This window comes from Malania oleifera, chromosome 11 (genome assembly GCF_029873635.1).
Source record: "Malania oleifera isolate guangnan ecotype guangnan chromosome 11, ASM2987363v1, whole genome shotgun sequence".
NCBI classification, from domain to species: Eukaryota; Viridiplantae; Streptophyta; class Magnoliopsida; order Santalales; family Ximeniaceae; genus Malania; species Malania oleifera.
The window spans coordinates 25,619,217-25,638,482 of record NC_080427.1 but is presented as its reverse complement, the minus strand read 5'-3'; the positions used below and the strand labels follow the sequence as shown (position 1 = coordinate 25,638,482).

The following is a 19,266-nucleotide window of genomic DNA, read 5'->3' as shown; positions in this document are numbered from 1 at the left end:
ACATGCTAGGAAGTTTATACAAGAATTTTCCTCTAAAAGGTTAAGATGATCATAGCATATATTCAACAGGTCTAAGGGTGATCAAGAAGGCCCATGACCTAGGCGTGCTGCTGCCATTACACTTAGGTGGTGCGCTTGCGTAGCATCTCCCCAAGTGGGAGAATGTATGTCATAATTTGTGGCAAATGATGGTTGTAACTTATGATTGGCTCTATTTTTTACAAAGATTTCTCGTGGAGAGCTTTCGAATCAATCACAAAGAAAAAACAAAAGGCATGCACAGATGGATCACAGGCTACACAAACTAGAAAGAGATTAAATATCCATTACATTGTCATTATAATAAATGGGATTCTTTTTTGAGTTCAAGGAATCAAGAAACAAAACATAATATGAAAGATTATTTTGAGGAAACAATAAATAATATAATCAAGAAACAGTACCACTTATTCTCCCACCAAGACCACCAACAATTATAACCATCAAAAGAATCCAAGAAATTTGATAAGAGGATGAAGGATGAAGAGGAAGCAAACCATACTGCAAAGACTCACCTCACTGACTAATTTCACCCGAACCAACATCTTCTGGGCAATAACTAGGATCTTCTAAAAACTGATGACGCATTTATCAATCAAAAGGTCATATTTTTGGTTTCCTTGCTCAACTCCTACAAATTCACAACTGGTTCCCTCCATTCCTCTTGTCATGAATAATTAATTGACCCCTCCATTTTTCACACTCTGCACTGAAATAACGCTGCTGCTCACATTTGGAGGGCCTGAATGACGCCTTGGCTTAGCAGTGGCTGATAAAGCTGGGAAAGAAAGCTGTTTCTTTGCAGACCCTGCTGTCCTCTTTTCTGGTGGACCATTTTTCTCTGCTCCCAATGGACTTGGCAACCGTGACTTGGCCTTTGCTGACTTAGTAGGTACCATGTAACTCGGAATACCTGGAGAGCTTGCCAGGCTCTCATCATCTCTCACCGACAAGCCCCCAATGCTGTGCCTTCGATATTGCTCAGACTGCGACTGCATGCTCACCATGCTCTTTGAGTCATCATCTGTATCCGAAAGACACCCCCTTGGACTAGCTGGCTTCAATTTCCTAGCTACTGATGGAGTAACTGCCCTCAGAGTGGTTTTAGTTGAAGGGGACTGGTGACTAGTTGGATGGCATGGTTTTTGGGTTCCAGCTGGGGATATCTTAATGGAATTGAGTTGATGGCGAGCATAGGCTCTGGTTATTTCTCCTTCAGCAAGGCTGCAGCTTGTGCTGTATATAGATGAGTGGTCATTGTTGATTTCTTTCTCAGTCATGCTTCGGCTGGCAGCCATCAATCGTTCTAACCAGCTCCAGCCCCAGTGAGGATTGATTGGATCCATGAACATTGGGTTTGTCCTTGAAGAATTCTTCAAAGTTTGCTGTACAGAGAGATTTCACATTGGTCAATCATAGAACAGATTTTTATTACAGAGATATTTTGCACTGGTTAATCATTGAACATGGTTTGCCTAAAATTTGGAAGGTTAAATAGGAGGGTGCAATTTTTTTAAAATAGTTAATAACATAGATTCAATCACATATAAGAACAGGTATTTCTACCACGATCCTGACATCTAGGCTTACTGATCTTGTAAATTGTTCACCCAGATGCAATCACAAACCAACTCTGCAAGCCCAACTATAATTCATTCATTATGTCAACTGGGCCGTCAAACCAGGGTAATACTCCCTCCCTCCGTGTCTCTCTCTCTACATACATATGCACACAAATTGTACAACTATATGCATAGTCTATGTATATTACCATAAAATATTTTGTACAAATGTGGCTTCCCTGAAATTCTGAAAATTGATAATCAAGGTCTCGTAGAAGCTTTTGGCTGTGTTGACAATACTCAAAACTTCATCCAGCTAGAACATATGAATCAGAATATTTCGTGCTGCAGTATTATCAATGAACTTTAAACAGTCAAAAAGCCTTGTGTTAGGGTGTGACAATGTAATGGGGAAAATGGGGGAGTGAGATATTGCTATAATTGTATTCTTCAGGGATTTAGAATGAATATATGAATATCTGTGTTATCGCTTGTATGGTGATTCTCTTGTGGATGAATAATACAAGTAGTTCTTTTCATTGTGGTGTTCTGTTGCCTTGGATTATGATGTCTCTGATTGTTATAGTCTTATTCAGTGTATAAGAATATATTGTTCATGTGAAATCCTATTGTTCCTTGTTTTCCTTGAGTATTGAGACTCACCTGGTGCTCGTGCTTGCAGGCTTGAACGTGTGAGAGTTGGCTGACTTGTCGAGGGAGAGCTCTCAACGAGTGCCACACGGCCCATACTTGAGTCCCATTTTGGGGGTCCGTGACAGTTGGTATCAGAGCACAGTGTGTGCGAGCGCCATGCGTGGGATTAGGAGAAATAAGTCAGGAAGAGTGAAGCGCATTGAGGCGCTTGAGACAAAACTTGCAACCCTGGAGACAACGTGCGGTGACCTCCAAGGGTTGGTGGCAACATTGATAAAAGAGAAAGGCGGGTCAACAGAGCTTGAGGCCGCCGAAGAAAACCCTAGAGAAAATCTCTATGGGGTATCAAAAGTCGTAGAGAGACTTGAGGAACTTGAAAAATTCATTCCAAGTGTGAAATCCCTGGAGAAACGGCCAAGAGAGCTTGAGGCCTTCCAGAAGAGTATCGACCAGTTGGAAGCCTTTGAGAGTAGGCTACAACATATTGAGGGCATATTGCCATCTCTTTCGTCCCAACGGGGAGAGCCAATAGAGCTTGAGGCCTCCTTACGGGAGCTAACGGATAATCTTGATTTCCTTACAGAAGATGTTAAAGTGTCCATTACTGCTTTGAAGGGAGATTTGAAGGAGATGGGCAATGTCCAAAGTGCGGTGGTCCAAGTCCAGAGGGATTTACAAGAGATCACTGCGAAAGTGAATGCAGTGGCACAGTTAGCCCGATGGCCAGTTGCACATCCAAATGAGAGTTCTCGATGGAAGGTACCGGAACCTAAAAGTTTTGGGGGTACACGAGATGCAAAGGAGCTAGACAATTTCTTCTTTGATATGGAACACTACTTCACATGCTCCCGAGTGGATTTAGAAGTGGACCGTGTCAATATGGCAACGGTATACCTGGTTGGGGATGCAAAATTGTGGTGGAGAACTAAATGGAATGATATTCAGCACAATAGATGTGTCATTAACACATGGGAGGGGTTGAAACAGGCGTTGAAGGCCCAATTCTATCCAGAAAATGTGGAGTATATAGCAAAGTGCAAAGTAATGGAATTGCAACAGACGGACTCGTTAAGGAGTTATGTAAGGGAATACCAAGCCTTGATGTTGGACATTGTAGACATGACTGAATCGGATAAACTGATTCATTTTCTTCGGGGTTTGAAGACATGGCCAAGAAATGAAATACGTCGGCAAGGTGCTGGTGATCTCTCTTCTTGCCCTCGCTGCTGCTGAACGGTTGGATGATTTTTCAGATACTTCTGGGAAGCGAAATTTCCCTACATCCGCCAATAATGATTCCCGTCCCAACAAAGTGTACAAGCCCACAAATGGGAGAAGGGATAAGGAGACAAATAGTTCTTGGAAAGATAAAAGAGCGCCCATGAATAGGGAGTGGAGGGGCGGACGAACCGGGGGTGGAGAGCGTCGACCGATCTCTTGTTTTCTTTGCAGTGGACCACATCGAGTGGCGGAGTGCCCCGATCGTAAGGCTTTGAATGCTATGAAGGCCCTTCGAGGGGAAACCGAAACCTCGACAGTAATTCCAGAAGAACAACCAAATATGGTGGGAGCCTTGAGATTTTTGGGGGCATTAGAGCGTCAAGTAATTAACAACAAGTCTCAGGAGAAGGGACTAATGTATGTGGATTTACTTTTGAATGGAAAGAAAATCAGGGCCATGATTGATACAGGGGCCACCCATAATTTCATTGCTGATTCTGAAGCTCAACGGTTAGAATTGCGAGTAGATAAAGATGTGGGCAAGATAAAAGCAGTGAATTCTCCAGCATTAACCACGGTGGGGGTGGTACCTAAAGTGGCATGCCAAATGGGATCATGGTCTGGAACAGTTGATTTCACTGTGGCACCCCTTGACGACTTTGATGTGGTATTGGGGATGGATTTTCTTAAAGTGACACGCTCAATGCCGATCCCAGCTGCGGATTGTCTTGTGATAATGGGAAGTGCACCTTGTGCGGTCCCCGCAGTTTACAACAGTTTCGATGAGAGGAAGTTGCTTTCAGCCCTCCAATTCAAAAAGGGAGTAAAAAGGGGAGAATCTTCTTTCGTGGTTCTACCAATAGTCTCAAAAGATGCAGAAGTAGGGGAATATCCACTTGAGATTAAGGAAGTTTTAGAAGAGTTCAAGGAGGTGATCCCGGAACAACTACCCAGGGTTTTACCACCTCGACGACAGATTGACCACGAAATTGAACTTTTGCCAGGAGTAAAGCCGCCAGCACGTGCCCCTTATCGAATGGCGCCGCCTGAGTTAGCTGAACTTAGAAGGCAACTGAATGATCTTATTGCAGCAGGGTTCATCCGGCCTTCAAAAGCACCTTTTGGGGCCCCAGTGTTATTTCAGAAGAAACAAGATGGTAGTTTGCGCTTGTGTATAGATTATCGGGCTCTTAATAAGGTGACCGTGCGCAACAAGTATCCTATTCCACTGATTGCTGATATTTTTGACCAGTTAAGTACAGCTAGATATTTCACGAAACTGGACTTGAGGTCGGGATATCATCAAGTGCGCATTGTTGAGGGAGATGAACCGAAGACCACTTGTGTCACACGGTATGGAGCATTTGAATTCCTTGTCATGCCTTTTGGGCTAACAAATGCACCCGCTACCTTTTGTTCTCTAATGAATCAGGTTTTTTGGGACTACCTTGATCAATTTGTGGTTGTTTACCTTGATGACATACTAGTTTTCAGCGCATCCTTAGAAGAACATAAAGATCATCTTCGAAAGGTTTTTCAAAAACTCAAAGAAAATCAGTTATATGTAAAAGGGGAGAAGTGTGCTTTCGCTCAAAAGCGTATTAAATTCTTGGGGCATATCATTGAGGAGGGCCAGATTCGGATGGATTCAGCTAAAGTAAAAACTATCAAGGAGTGGCGAGCACCTACATCCGTTAGAGAACTGCGATCTTTCTTGGGTCTAGCCAACTACTACCGAAAGTTTATAGAGGGCTACTCTAGAAGAGTTGTATTGTTAACGAATTTATTGAGGAAGGGGGTACCATGGGGGTGGTCAGAGGAGTGTCAATCAGCATTTGTTGAATTAAAGGAAAAGATTGTAGGAGATCCTGTGCTAATCTTTCCTGATGTGACAAAACCGTTTGAAGTGCAAGTAGATGCCTCAGACTTTGCATTAGGGGGAGTTCTCTTGCAGGAAGGGCATCCAGTTGCTTTTGAAAGTAGAAAATTGTCGGGTGCCGAACGGAACTACACAGCACAAGAAAAGGAGCTTCTCGCAGTGGTACACTGTCTTCGGGTGTGGAGGCACTATCTCTTGGGGTCCAAATTTGTGGTAAAAACCGATAATGTAGCAGTTACTCATTTTTTGTCACAACCTGGACTAACGTCAAAACAAGCCCGTTGGCAGGAGAAGCTAGCTGAATTTGATTTTGCTTTTGAATATAAAGTGGGGAAGACGAATGAAGTGGCCGACGCTTTAAGTAGAAAAACTGAATTGGCAGCATTGAAAATCATCAGTCATCTATCAACTAGTAGGGTGGCTCTACCTTTGAAGAATCTTATCAAGGAACATTTAAGTACAGACCAGCAGGCGCAGTCACTAAGCAAACTAATAGACGAAGGGAAGACACGACAATTCTGGGTAGAAGATGGACTGATAATGACTAAAGGCAGGAGAGTCTATGTGCCTAAGGCTGGAAACTTGAGGAAAACCTTACTGAAAGAGTGTCATGATACGTTGTGGGCTGGTCATCCGGGATGGCGAAGAACTCATGCTTTGATTACACAGGGGTACTATTGGCCAAATATGCAAGATGATGTGATGAGTTATACTAAAACATGCTTGATCTGTCAACAAGACAAGGTAGAAAGAAAGAAGACCTCAGGTTTATTGGAGCCATTGCTAGTTCCTGCTAGGCCATGGGAGAGTGTCTCTTTGGATTTCATTTCCTCGTTGCCAAAAGTAGAGGAGTTTGACACAATTTTGGTGGTGATTGACCGGTTCTCAAAGTATGCAACTTTCGTACCAGTCTCGAAGCCGTGTTCAGCAGAGAAGACAACTCAGTTATTCTTCAAGCATGTGGTGAAATATTGGGGTGTTCCAGAAAGCTTAATTAGTGATAGGGATGTTAGATTCACTGGGGGATTTTGGGGTGAACTCTTTCGCTTGATGGGTCCAAACCTTAATCTTTCCACGAGCTATCACCCACAGACAGATGGTCAAACTGAACGTTTTAATGGGATGCTGGAAGAATACTTGCGACATTTTGTTCACTCCAATCAGAAGAATTGGGTTACTTTACTAGACACGGCACAATTCTGTTTTAACTCTATGAAATCTTCTGCAACTAATAAAAGCCCTTTTGAGATTGTGACAGGTCAACAACCGACTCTTCCACACACTCTGGATGGTCCATACAAAGGAAATTGCCCAAAAGCCTACCAATTCACGAAAAATTGGTTGCAAAACATTGAAGTCACCCGAGCTCAGTTAGAAAAAGCATCCAAGCGCATGAAGAAATGGGCTGACAAAGGGAGACGACCACAACAATTTGAAGCTGGAGATCAGGTTCTTGTAAAAGTGCCGCCGGAGACATTTCGCTTTCTTCGTGGCAAGGATAAAAGGCTGTTACGTCGTTACGAAGGTCCAATCAGAGTAATCGAAAAGGTGGGACATGCATCTTATCGGCTTGAGCAACCCAAGTGGATGAAAAGCCACAGACGTCCAGTTCATCCCGTGTTTCACGTAAGCAATTTAAAGCCATTTCACACAGATGAAGCAGATCCGCACCGACAAAAATTACGGAGATCAACAATTTCCAGAAGGCATCCTGTCACCAAAGAAGTCTAGGAGATCATTGCAGACAGAGTCGTCAATCTAGACGGTCGTCAACAACAACAATTTCTGGTTCAGTGGTTAGGACTGGGGGAAGAAGAGAATAGTTGAGAAACAGCAGACAACCTTCAGCATGCTATACAGAAGATTGAAGATTTCAGAAATTCGTAGTCAACGACATCTACATCGACATCAGAAGAGTGAGAAAGCCGTCTACAACACATCGACGAGGACGTCGATAAATTGAGTGGGGGAGGATGTTAGGGTGTGACAATGTAATGGGGAAAATGGGGGAGTGAGATATTGCTATAATTGTATTCTTCAGGGATTTAGAATGAATATATGAATATCTGTGTTATCACTTGTATGGTGATTCTCTTGTGGATGAATAATACAAGTAGTTCTTTTCATTGTGGTGTTCTGTTGCCTTGGATTATGATGTCTCTGATTGTTATAGTCTTATTCAGTGTATAAGAATATATTGTTCATGTGAAATCCTATTGTTCCTTGTTTTCCTTGAGTATTGAGACTCACCTGGTGCTCGTGCTTGCAGGCTTGAACGTGTGAGAGTTGGCTGACTTGTCGAGGGAGAGCTCTCAACGAGTGCCACACGGCCCATACTTGAGTCCCATTTTGGGGGTCCGTGACACCTTGCCTATATATGGCTGACTTAAGCTTAAAAGAAGAGAGTTGTGTGATAAGCTCAAGCTGTCAACTTGAAATATTTCTTGGTGTGAATCCATACTAAGGAATTTAACAAAATAAACCATCCTGAGAAAAAAGTCTGTAATCAGGTTATTTTAATCCACTGAGAATTTTTAACTGATTGTGTTTCCCTTGAATGCCTGGCATACAGACCTCATTATCAACAATAGATGGTGCAATAATGAGTTTCTGAGAGACTGAACAGAGAATTATATCAAACTTGGATTATATTATTATTATTATTATTATTATTATTACCACAACTACTACTACTACCATAGGTAGCTTGGAGGTTTATCATGAGCAGTGCTACTTCCCTTAAAGTCTAAAACCAGCTCAGGCCATAAACCTTTCATCCCAAGTACCATAACCCAGAAATCGTTTCAAGCTAAATTTTGTTTTTTGTTTTTTGTTTTGGGTGAAGCCATGCGGCTTGCTATTTCCAATGCTGTCCCCCAAGCAAAGAATGTTTATGAGGCCTAGAGAATGCTGCTTCTGCTTACGCTTTATTTATTATTTTTGATAGATAAAGGTGCTAAAATCGTTTAGAGCCCCCCCCCCCCCCCCCAACCCAAGCACAAGCAAGGAAAATGAAATGTTCTTGCAAGAAAAGGTAATAAAAGAACTCAATCTAAGAATCGAGGTGTGGTGTAAAATTACAGAGCTGCAAAATTCAGGAGTAACCTTTACTCTTTGAGTCTGGTTGTGAATTAGTCATTAAAAAAAATAGCTAAATGGACCTTAGAACACCAGCAAGTCAGTCTGTTTTCTTTTTTCATTTTTATTTTATTTGATCAGTTGAATAGACGTCACAGATGCAGCATAAAAGTTTGACACGGAATGTTATGGGTCTGGAACAAAAACTTACACATTAGTGCATCACCCACAGGCATAATACTATTTAAATAAAGAAGACACATTAGTAAACCATCAATGATCAAACTAAATGTTGTCCAGAATATTTGGATACCAAACATCATATGCTATATAAGATAGTTGATACAACACAACTCCAACTATATGTAATTTTATTATACATGTACAGCATACAGTCAGTGTAAATATGCCTGGGTTTCCCAAAGCAGTCATTCCCTTTATGTCTGTAATATGCTAATAAAGCTCAGAAGGTTCCTATTGTTGCTTCTGCAATGATAAAATGATAATGACTAACTACCCATAATAGAAGAAAATTGATATCCACCTTTCAATTCCACACTCCACCGGCAGCATATTGATAGTCTTGCTTATCTCACTACTCTCAGAACCAGCCTAAAATGGTCTACACCATCTGCAACATTTGATAGTTCTTTATTGCTTCTCACTTCATTTGCTATGTGCCCATGTGCTTACATTGGGTTCTTATTTGAACATCATTAATTATTTCAACAGCAATTTGGACAGTCGTTTTTCTCATTAGTTTTCCACCATTTTCACTGTCACTTAAAAGAACTATCCTTTTCATTGTAAATGAATTATGTATAAGATGCATGTTCACTTGAGTTTTATCTTCATTATATCCCTATCGATGAAAAATGCATAGCCCGTTCCCTCATTCTAATTGTTTCAAAGATCCAAGAGAAAGCAGGTTGTCACAGACAGGTTTCTCTTAGTTTTTGCATGAGTTCAGAACCCAAACATTCTTGATATGAACCTCAGTTTTAAATTTCTTAGCAATCAAAACTTCAGTCCTGTAGCAGATATAAGCTTGTTCATACCTCAGTAAACACAGTGACACATAAAGTTGAAAAGAAGCTTGAGCCACTGGTTCCGTCTCTTCTTTTTGTGGCAAACTTCATTCCTCATTGAAAATTTTCTTTTACCTCAACTTGTTTTCCCAACCCCTACCAACCTCCCCTTCCCCAAAAGAAAAAGGAAACAAGCACTACACTGTGTGAAAAATACAGTAACAAATTTACCTGATGAGAAAATGCATAAGCCAGTGCTCTTTCTCTTCTCATTGCCGCCTCGTATTTGCTTAGTAGGTTTGCTTCAATTTGTTCCTTTGATTGCAGGCTATCATCCCATTCATCCCCCATCTGTAACAATATCAAAAGTCAATCATATTCAGTAGAAAGTGGCAAAACTAGAAAAATGCCTCAGAAGGCTAGTTTTTTCTGTCAGTAATATGCCCTAAACCAAATCAAAGTCACAACTTGTCAAGGATATTTGTATTGTACTTTTCCATCATCATTCATATAATAAAGGAAAAGATTTCATATTTTATAATTCTCTATACTGATTGATAACATGTATTATTACATAGAATTTAAGTTGAGAAAATAAGTCCTTAAAGAGGTGAATGATTTGAGACTTAACACGTTTCAGTACTTTTTTTTATAACTGGGAACCTGGGGTCCTTCGGATCCTTACCTCCTAACCAAAACACCATTCAGAACTTGATTCTTAAAAAGACCTACTTATAGGATTATCAAGTGGGCATTGACAATCCACATAGACTAGCTGCCAATTGAAGAGGGGCTAGTCTCAAGTCTCGACCCACTTTTGCAGCGACAATAAGACATACACAAGGGTACTTGCTGGTGAATATGTAAATTGAATTTGACAAACTCCCAGAAAATTTAAATGGAGTTTAAGTACCAATCAAAATTGAGTTCTAATTTGTGGTTGTGCGAGTAGTTTTTAAACCTAACACGCCATGGTTATTTTATGTACAAGGTATATGCTTTAATAAGTGCACATCAGTGCTCATATTCTTAAAAGAAGATTTGAGCACGAATAAATTGTATATAATATCCTAATGCATGATGGTATGTGATTGAAAACATGGAATCTATTACTCCAGTAAACAGGGAATGTTCTATGCAACACTGTGATCTTTCTTGACATGACTCGAGAAATCCAAGCCAAGGTGAGAGACTGGAGAAGGTGTTTTCACACTGCTCTGATAGTCATAACCAAAGATCAGGCACATAAGATTAAGAAAGGGTTTGACAGTTATATCCATACCCTATTTGTTAAATTTAGACATAGCATGGTGGAATCGCATAGCAACTATGCAGTATATATTCTCTTCAAGAAACTGGTTTTAGTGAGAGTAAATTTCCTCTTACATATTTGGGTGTGCCGATAGTGGATGGTAAATTGAAGGGCTATCATTTTGACCCTTTAATTCAAAAAATAAGTAAAAGAGTTGATGACTGGAAAAGTAGACTGCTGTCTCAAGGAGATCGTCTAGTTTTGTTGAGACATGTTTTGTCGAGTATGTCATTGCATCTGTTAGCTGTTCTAAATGTCCCAAAACTGGTGATAAAAAAGATACAAGGTATGTTTACTTCTTTTTTCTAGGGTTTTAAGGATGGAAAAGAAAAAATGAAATGGAGGACTTGGAAGAAATTGTGTGTTCCTGTAGAGGAGGGGGGCATAGGAGTAAGGGACATTTCGGAAATACAACGGTCTTTGTTCATGAAGTTTGGTTGACATTTATTAACTGAAAATTCTTTATGGGCTAGATTTTTTAGAGCTAAATATGTGAAAGGAGGACATATTGCTTTTTGCAGACCTCATGGATCAAATTCTTCCTTTTGGAGGAAAATTCTGCAGGGTATGTCAGAACTGTTAAGTAAATCTAAGCGAAAGGTTAGAGAAGGAGATGTAAATTTGTGGTATGATAAGTTTCTAGATTCGGGACCTTTGTTTGCAGAGTGTCCAGATGGTGCACATTCTCATATCAAATTAAAAGATTTGGTTATCAATAATGGGTGGGATGTGGAAAATTTGCAGAGGATTCTGGGGTATAATAAAGCGGAAGAAGTGATGGAAAAGGTGGGAAATCTTAGAAACTCTTCGGACATACTGTTATGGTTCCCGAAAAAGGATGGTTGCTTTAATACAAAGTTCGCATGAGATGTTATCAGAGTTAGAGCTCCAAAGTTTGAGTGGACAAAGTGGGTTTGGAATAAATGGTTACCGAAGAAAATTACTATCTATATGTGGAAGGCCGCTTTTAAGTGCTTAAGTATTGATGAAAAGGTGAGAAGGGTGGGGGTTTCGCTGGCTTCGGCATGTAATTGTTGTAAGATGAGGCAGCCATAAGATATGAAGCATGTGTTAAATAGGGGAGACTTTGCTACTAAGGTTTGGAGGAAGGTTTCGATGGAGGTTGGTGTTCCTTTCCTTAGACAACAAAGTTGAAAAGAAAGAGTCAAAATGTGGTTTAATAGGGCTTCCAAATTTTCTCAATTGGGATCATTGATTGGTTTGATACCTTATTTAGTAGTTTGGAGGCTATGAAGAAGGAGATGTGTAGCTAGAATGGAGGGGAAATTGGAGAATAGTACAGATGTGTGGCTGTCCATTAAGTATTGGGTGGAGGTTTTGAGCAGGAACATGACGGGATTGACTCAGTTAAAGGATGCTAATTTTCGGATATTGCAGAATCTAGAAGTGCAAACTGTGAATAAAAGAAGTAAAACTATGCAATGTGCGAGAAGACTAAAACCGGGGCAAGGGATGTTGAAACTAAATTTGAACAGGAGCAATTTGGGGAACCCAGGGCCGGCGGGTGGTGGTGGCATCCTTAGAGACCATACAGGTTCTTTTGTGTTTGGTTTTTCAAAATATTTTGGTTCTTGTTCAAATAATGAAGTTGAATTGAGAGTTGTGTTGGAGGGAATAAAAATTTGCAAACATTTGGGTCATACTAGTATTGATATTGGATGTGATTCAAAGATTGTTGTAAATTGGATAAGATCAAGTAGGTGCTCCTTATGGTATTTATAAGATTTTTGGGAGCAGCTGATTGGTTTAATGGAGGGAGTAGACTTTTCGATAAAGCATTGGTACAGAGAAGGAAATAAAGTGGTAGATGCCTTGGCTCGTCAAGGTGCTAGGGGGAGGAATAGGTTGTTTACAAATAGTAGTCAACTCCCTAGAGTTATCAATGGGTTATATAAATTGGAGAAGATGGGTACGGCTTATATGAGGTATGTTTAGCTGATTTTCTGTTGGTTTTGGTCTATGCTTTATGTTTTTTATCTTTTGTTTGTTTTGTTGCGTGATATTTGTTTTGTAAGTCCTTGTTTTGTTTTAATTTGATTGGACTTGTAATCCTATTTTGGCTGGATGTTGGTGTTGTTATTTGGGAGGCCTTTAAAGTTTTGTCTTTTGTTTCTCCTTTTGATTATCTTGTAATCACAGTATTCCTCCGCCAAAAGTGAGAGTTTATCAATAAATAAATGGAGGTACCGCCCTCCTTTAAAATAAATAAATAAATAAAATCCTAAAGTTTAGCTTGCATAAATGACATTCTCATAAAAGCCTTAGGGAAGTGTTTTAATTAAACATAATTAAAAGGGGTTCCAACTGAGCCATTGATGGAGATCATGTCATTATACTCGCTACAAAATAAAACTGAAGTCAAGGGCTTGCACACAATAGGGGCAAAGTAAAATTAATAAGAAAAAAGAGGTCAAATGTGTAGGAGACATCATATTGGTAAGTAATTTGTGAGAATTAAAAAGGAGAAATCAACAACTAGGAGAAAGGAACAACCAATTATGGGGCTTGTAGCCAGTCCACACCTCCCCTCCCTCCATAAATAATGATGAGAGGTGCTGACTAAGATATTAGCATGACTTGGCCTCCCCCCCTTTCCCCCCTCCCACTTTCTTAGTACTCTCTCTTATCCAATGATTGTGAGCTTTGTGAGGGCCTTCTTGGTTGATACTAGCCATGTGTGGATACACTTTCCATTTTTTTTTGATAGCCATGTGTGGATACACTTAAGAGGACAGTGCTTGTGCAGCTTCATAAAGGAATAGATCCAATTCAAAGAATTAAGAATTATCTCTATTATAGTTTTGTAATCAACCATGGATTTATCTAGGGTCTGTGTGCATGTTTTATTTTGATTTTGCATGCTTGGTTTTCTTTCATGTTTAACCATCTCCTATAAAAGAAATAAGCACAAGTATGTGAAATGATTTTTTCCCCCAAACATAAAAAAAAGTCCATATTTGTCATAATCAAATTATGGAGTCATTTAGGAAAATGAATTTTCATATACTGGCCTCAACAACAGCATCTTGAGAAACAAAAATTTGAAGCTTCTCTCACTAGTTGATTTACCGAAAAAAGTTTCATGGACATCAGCCCAAACCGAACCCGACTCACTGTACATAGTCTTCCAAACAGCACTCAGCCTCAAGGAATTCATTCTTACGGAAATAAAATAGAGCAAACAAATAATGTTGCAGTGACAGGTTGTTTCCAAGATATAACATAGATGAAGCACAACAGCAAAGCAGGATAGGAAGCAATATTAGTCCAAAAGCTTTAAAGACTTCAATGAAGAAAAAAACATAATTAAGGAAAGAGAAAAAGCAAATACCTGCAAGTTCTCAAGTTCTTTAGCATGTTTCTGGAGGAGCTGTCTCTGGAGAGCCTGATTCTCCTCTAAGATCCTCATTCTCCGAGAACGGATCTGAGACTGCACACGAGCTAGAGTCTGCATGCATCGTAGAGCATTGGCAGTTTGGCGCTTGACAGAAGGCTGCTCTACCAGTGATTTCAGCCTGACCAGTCCTTGTAAAGCTCGAAATGCCCTCCTCGCCTGGAAATAACACACCAACAGCAAATCCAGATTACCAAGTCCAGTCATCACTCAAATTAAATTATAATGGTGAAAAATGATTTAAATAAATTTTATGATCATTAGAATTGTCTAAAAATGCCAACCATCCGACACATTGGTGAAATTTTTTGAAATGCCAAGATGATGATCGAAGAGCTGTCAACAGAAACCCAACCCTTAACTAATTCATAACATAATTGGGGAAGCTGAGAAGGGGATTGCCCCATGTTAACATTTGTTACTTGTCCAAGGAAGCGCTGAGACAATTGACCATATTCTTCTCCATTGTTCTAAACCAGACTACCTCTGGGATTTAGCCTTTGCACTCTTGAGGCAGCAATGGCCACATCTATGACAGCCTAGAAAGAAATCTGGCTTAGAAAGGCTTTTGGTCAAGCAAATAAAGAATCTTGTTCTCATTTTTTGGATTGTATAGAGGGAAAGAAATAGAAGTGCCTTCGAAGGATCATCTACACCGCTGAATTGATGTACTAGCATTATTACTGACAGGCAAAGCAGACTGTACTTGATTGACTCATATTGTTCTCGACTTTTTTTGTCAACTTGTACTGTAGGTGATTTTTTAATGCTGTTTTTTGTACTTGGGTGGCATCCCTTGGTATGCCCCCCCGGGGGGGGGGGGGGGGGGGCTGAAAAATGGCTAGAAAAATAGTCAGTAAATTTATATTTTAAAACACACAACATAGCTTTAGGTCTTGTTTGGAAATTTGAAAATATTGGGGAAAGGAAATTATGAAAGAATTTTCTTTATTCATGTTTGATTAATCAAGGAAAGAAAAAGAAAATAAAATATATCGTAAATTAATGAACTAAAATTTGATTTTACACAGCATTAACCTTTAATTTTTCTGAATTTTTAATTAAATTAGAATAAATTTTCATTCTTAATGGTATTTGATATGTAAAGGAAATATGACAAAAAATGATTTTTCTTCTTATTTTCTTTTCCTTTCCTTTCCTTTTCTCAAACAAAATCTTTGATCCAAACACAGGTTTAATGCTCTTTCATCTTTGCATCAGAGACTTTAGAGCTTGTTCTTGTGAGGACATCCTTCCAAACACTTAAGTATTACACAGGACTAACAAATCTTCAATGTTAGTGAATTGGCATAATTTCTTTAACACTTTCAACCTTCAGCTTCTTTTCACAAACAAAACAGCATTCTTTCATTAACATTGTATCACAAGGAAGATAAACATCAAGAAAGATCTTGATCAATTTTCTTTCTTAGCACAATCACTTGAATAATCAAAGTCTCTTAAAAAATATCACATAATGAAAAATTTACATTGTAACTAGCTTAGCAATTGACCATCCATCTTCACCACACAACTAAGGTTGTGTTTGGGACTATGGAATATGGATTTCAAGCCTTGGATTTGGATGTGTGAATTTTGATAGAAATCACTACAATTTTATACTGCATTTTGTCCAAATTCATACAAGTCAAAATCCAATGCTGGAAATTCCATTTTTTCTAAACACATGGTAAAGGACTTGACAATGTTCCTTTGTGAAAAGAGAAAGAATAATAAACTTTGCATATTTTAAACTTTAGCATTATCTAAACTAATTTTTTGCATAGTTCAGTCAAGATTTTTCAAAGCTAACAAAGTAAAACTGCAATTAACAGGGACAGAGAGAGAAAGAGAGAGAGAGAGAGAGAGAGATGTGAGTGTGCATATGCACATGCATCTTGCACCTCCTTAACACCAAAACTCAAGACATTGGCTTCACAAGATTGTAATGAGATTTTTTATTAGGACTCAGTAATGCAAGTCTCATTCTCCCACTTATCCAGGAAGCAGCCAAATTTTGAGAATTCATACTTTTAACCTGCATTTGCCTTGATTTTGTTCAGGCATACACTTTAGATGCAAACTAGTCAAACCCTTTAGTTTGATTACGGTGAACTTTTAAGTACCAATTAGACACAAAAAGGAGGTTGAATATAAATTTCTGTTAATAATTTGGATCTTTTGCCAGAATTTTTCAGGCATCACTTTGACATTATTTTATGAATGCCAGACAACAAAGAAGTTTATCCTCATGACCATGTCTTGTGATATAGAGTCTCAAAGTTATGATCAGTTCTCAAAGTTATGATTAGTTTATCTTAAAGATTGACATAAAATGTAAATAATCAAATAAATTTTTGTAAGCCAAGAAAACACTTTAATCTACTAGAAAGCAGAAAAGTTTGCTGCTAACTCAATATAAGCAGTTGGCATCATACAAAGAGGACATCAACATACAAAATAGGCAATGCATAAAAGATATTTTCTCTAGGACTCGTGTTACTCTGGTGTAAAGACTTCCTCTTTGCTAAAGGCAAGATACAAAAGTAAATTGAAAAAAATCAACAACTACAGTCCAGCATTTTATTATATTCATGTTAAAAAGCACTGGTGAAATCCATAAGATGACATTACTGAACATAATTTCCTAAGTCAATAGGGGAGAATTAAAATTAACCAGAATCAAAATGCAAATTTCTCAGGAGTTCAGTTATACTGCAAAATATCATTTAAACAAATGTTGCAGTGTATTTGTGGGAGTTGGCAGGCATATATACCAGGTATCCTCGGAATGCAGCTTGGATCTTGACTGCCCCCACTTCTTCTTTTGGTTTGCCATCAAACTGAGACACAGAAGTGAGTGGAACAACCTCAGCAGCAGCCCCAGCAGCAGCAGTAGTTGTGACCGCAACAGAGTAAGCATACTTGTTCTGTTCACTTTCTGATTGTGTTAATTTGATCTCTTCTGGCTGAGGAACAGGAGGCGGCACAACAATGCCTCTCAAAGAAGGTGAATCGGCATCCAGGTAATTTTGCTTCCCAAATGATTTCTTCTTTGATTTACTTGCTTTTCGGGAATCCTTGTTTTTAATAAACAAATAAGTAAAACTCATTTAAAATTGAAATACTTAAAAAAAATAGAATAAAAATAACAATGTAGAAGTTTAGTTTGGGAGAATGGATTTCGGACCTTGGATTTGAATTTTTGGTGAATTTGGATTAATTCCAATACAATTTTGTATTATATTTTATTTAAATCAAATACAAATGCAGATCCAAAGTCTCTCCAAACAAACATAAGGAGAGTGATAGAAATCAGAAATTCTGTTCTTTCCCCAAACCTGGCCCTTGGAAGAGCCTATTGTCTTCTTCAATGAAGAAAACCAGCTCCTATTCTTCCCCATCTCGCTATCATTCCTCAATCAGATCTCCTTTTTCTGGATAACAACAAAAGTTTAGAAGGGCCATTAAGATCTTCAAATTCAATATGGGTTGCAGAAACGACATTTTCTGTATATCTACTCCCACAAGCAAAGGACTGCATCCACACTACATAAATTCGTAGGCAGTTTCAGAAGAGAAACATAACCGAGTAGCTTCTTGGCAATCGGTCCGGAAATTCAAGAATTAAAAATAAAATAAATAAAGGGAAAAAAGGGAAAAAAGAGAAATTAAGCAATGACTTTTAAGTTCAATCATCCCAACCAAACCAAGTAGTTGAAATGGTCACAAACTCACAGTAGGGAGGCAATTTCACATCCTCGGTTCCTGTCTAGTGAAAATTCTCTCCAACATGAAATTCCACATTTCCCAGTAACCACACGGAGCATAGAGTTTTTTTTTTTTTAAATCCCTATTCATCGAGTCTGACCGACAAATATCTACTCACCAAGACGAAAAATGCAATACCCAGATTCCGAAATTGCAAATTTTCCGATCAATCATTTCAAAGACAGATAAAATTGCAAGAAATGTACGCTCAACGCTAAAATTTGGAGAGAACTAGTTGCATTGCGGACCTGAGAAAGTCGAAAGACGGAGTCCCGACAACAGAACCCAGATAGAAACACCTGCAATTGTAATTGTAATCGGAGCGTTCTGGCTTCACAGTCGCCGCTCTATTCTCCTTCTTTCCATTTTCATCTCCACTGAGTCAACAAAAAGATAGGCGTTGGAAGGGAAAGAATATCAGATCTTGCGAAGAAAGCGTCAATGATAAGACTATGAAGCAAACCAGCTGGTATTTGCTTGTAATCAGACCCCACCTCCTCTGTGGACTTTGAGGAAACTCACCTGTTCCTCTTTGCTGCTTCAATACCACTCTGTACTTTCTCTCTTCTTTCACCTGTTTCATCTCTTGGGTTATTTGGATTTGAGAAGGTTTCTTAAACAAGAACAACCACAAAAAATAAAAATATAACCAAATACAACGCAGATAATTTATGTTTTTATTCACTATGATAATTTAAATAAAATAATATGATTATGTAATATAATATTAATTTTATTAAAAAAATATAATGAAATTAACTTGTGTAAATTACTTAATAGAATCATCTATTTTGCAGTATAGTTTATTATTTTGCTTTATTTGTCCATGCACATGAAATATTTTGGGGTATCTCTTTCTTTATTAAATGAATTTAATACTTTTTTTTTAATGAAATACGCAAACCTTTCATAAAGTTTGATGAAAAAAAGTAATGCAATATATGTGATATAATTTGATTCTTTTGATAATTACATGAAATTAATTAATAATTTTTTTAATAGAATAAGTTATTTTAGCTTATTATTTTGAATTGCTAGTCTCATGATTTATATATAAAGTGAATCTTTATCTATTCATTAAAGTGCCATATTTTAAAAAAATAATAATAATTATTGATTGATTTGTCGAAAAGATTCGAACATATTGTGACATTTGGAAAATGATAAAATATTTTATTGTCATTTATATATTACAGCGTTAACACTCTATAGTTAATTATATTAATCCTACTAAAAAATAGTAATAAAAATTAAAAATTCTTTTTTTAGTTTGAATTTTGAGAGAGATGGAATAAGGATTACGATGA

The 19,266-nt window shown here is 38.3% G+C and overlaps 1 protein-coding gene across 3 annotated transcripts; it reads right to left on the bottom strand.

Moving 5' to 3' along the window:
* Nucleotides 1-311: 311 nt before the first annotated feature.
* LOC131168414 (protein IQ-DOMAIN 2-like) lies at nt 312-18,589 on the bottom strand. 3 transcript variants are annotated; one of them, XM_058127802.1, is made up of 7 exons: nt 18,482-18,589; nt 18,208-18,336; nt 17,530-17,625; nt 16,966-17,268; nt 14,126-14,347; nt 9,693-9,812; nt 312-1,424 (listed from the first exon to the last, which is right to left on the bottom strand). In XM_058127802.1, exons 3-7 carry the CDS (start codon nt 17,590-17,592, stop codon nt 717-719), a joined length of 1,416 nt encoding a protein of 471 aa, XP_057983785.1. In that variant the 5' UTR covers nt 17,593-17,625; nt 18,208-18,336; nt 18,482-18,589; the 3' UTR covers nt 312-716. The 3 variants fall into 3 exon arrangements, with proteins under 3 accessions (XP_057983785.1, XP_057983786.1, XP_057983784.1); XM_058127803.1 differs by having other exon boundaries at nt 18,454-18,578; XM_058127801.1 differs by having other exon boundaries at nt 18,423-18,571.
* Nucleotides 18,590-19,266: the final 677 nt, after the last annotated feature.

What these genes read in the sequence shown, in the direction of transcription:
- LOC131168414 (XM_058127802.1), bottom strand. Translation starts at nt 17,592, where the DNA reads ATGGGGAAGAATAGGAGCTGGTTTTCTTCATTGAAGAAGACAATAGGC. An exon ending in TAGGCTCTTCCAAGGGCCAG is followed by an intron (nt 17,269 to 17,529) that starts GTTTGGGGAAAG and finishes ATTAAAAACAAG; the next exon opens with GATTCCCGAAAAGCAAGTAA. An exon ending in AAGAACTTGAGAACTTGCAG is followed by an intron (nt 9,813 to 14,125) that starts GTATTTGCTTTT and finishes ATATTGTTACAG; the next exon opens with ATGGGGGATGAATGGGATGA.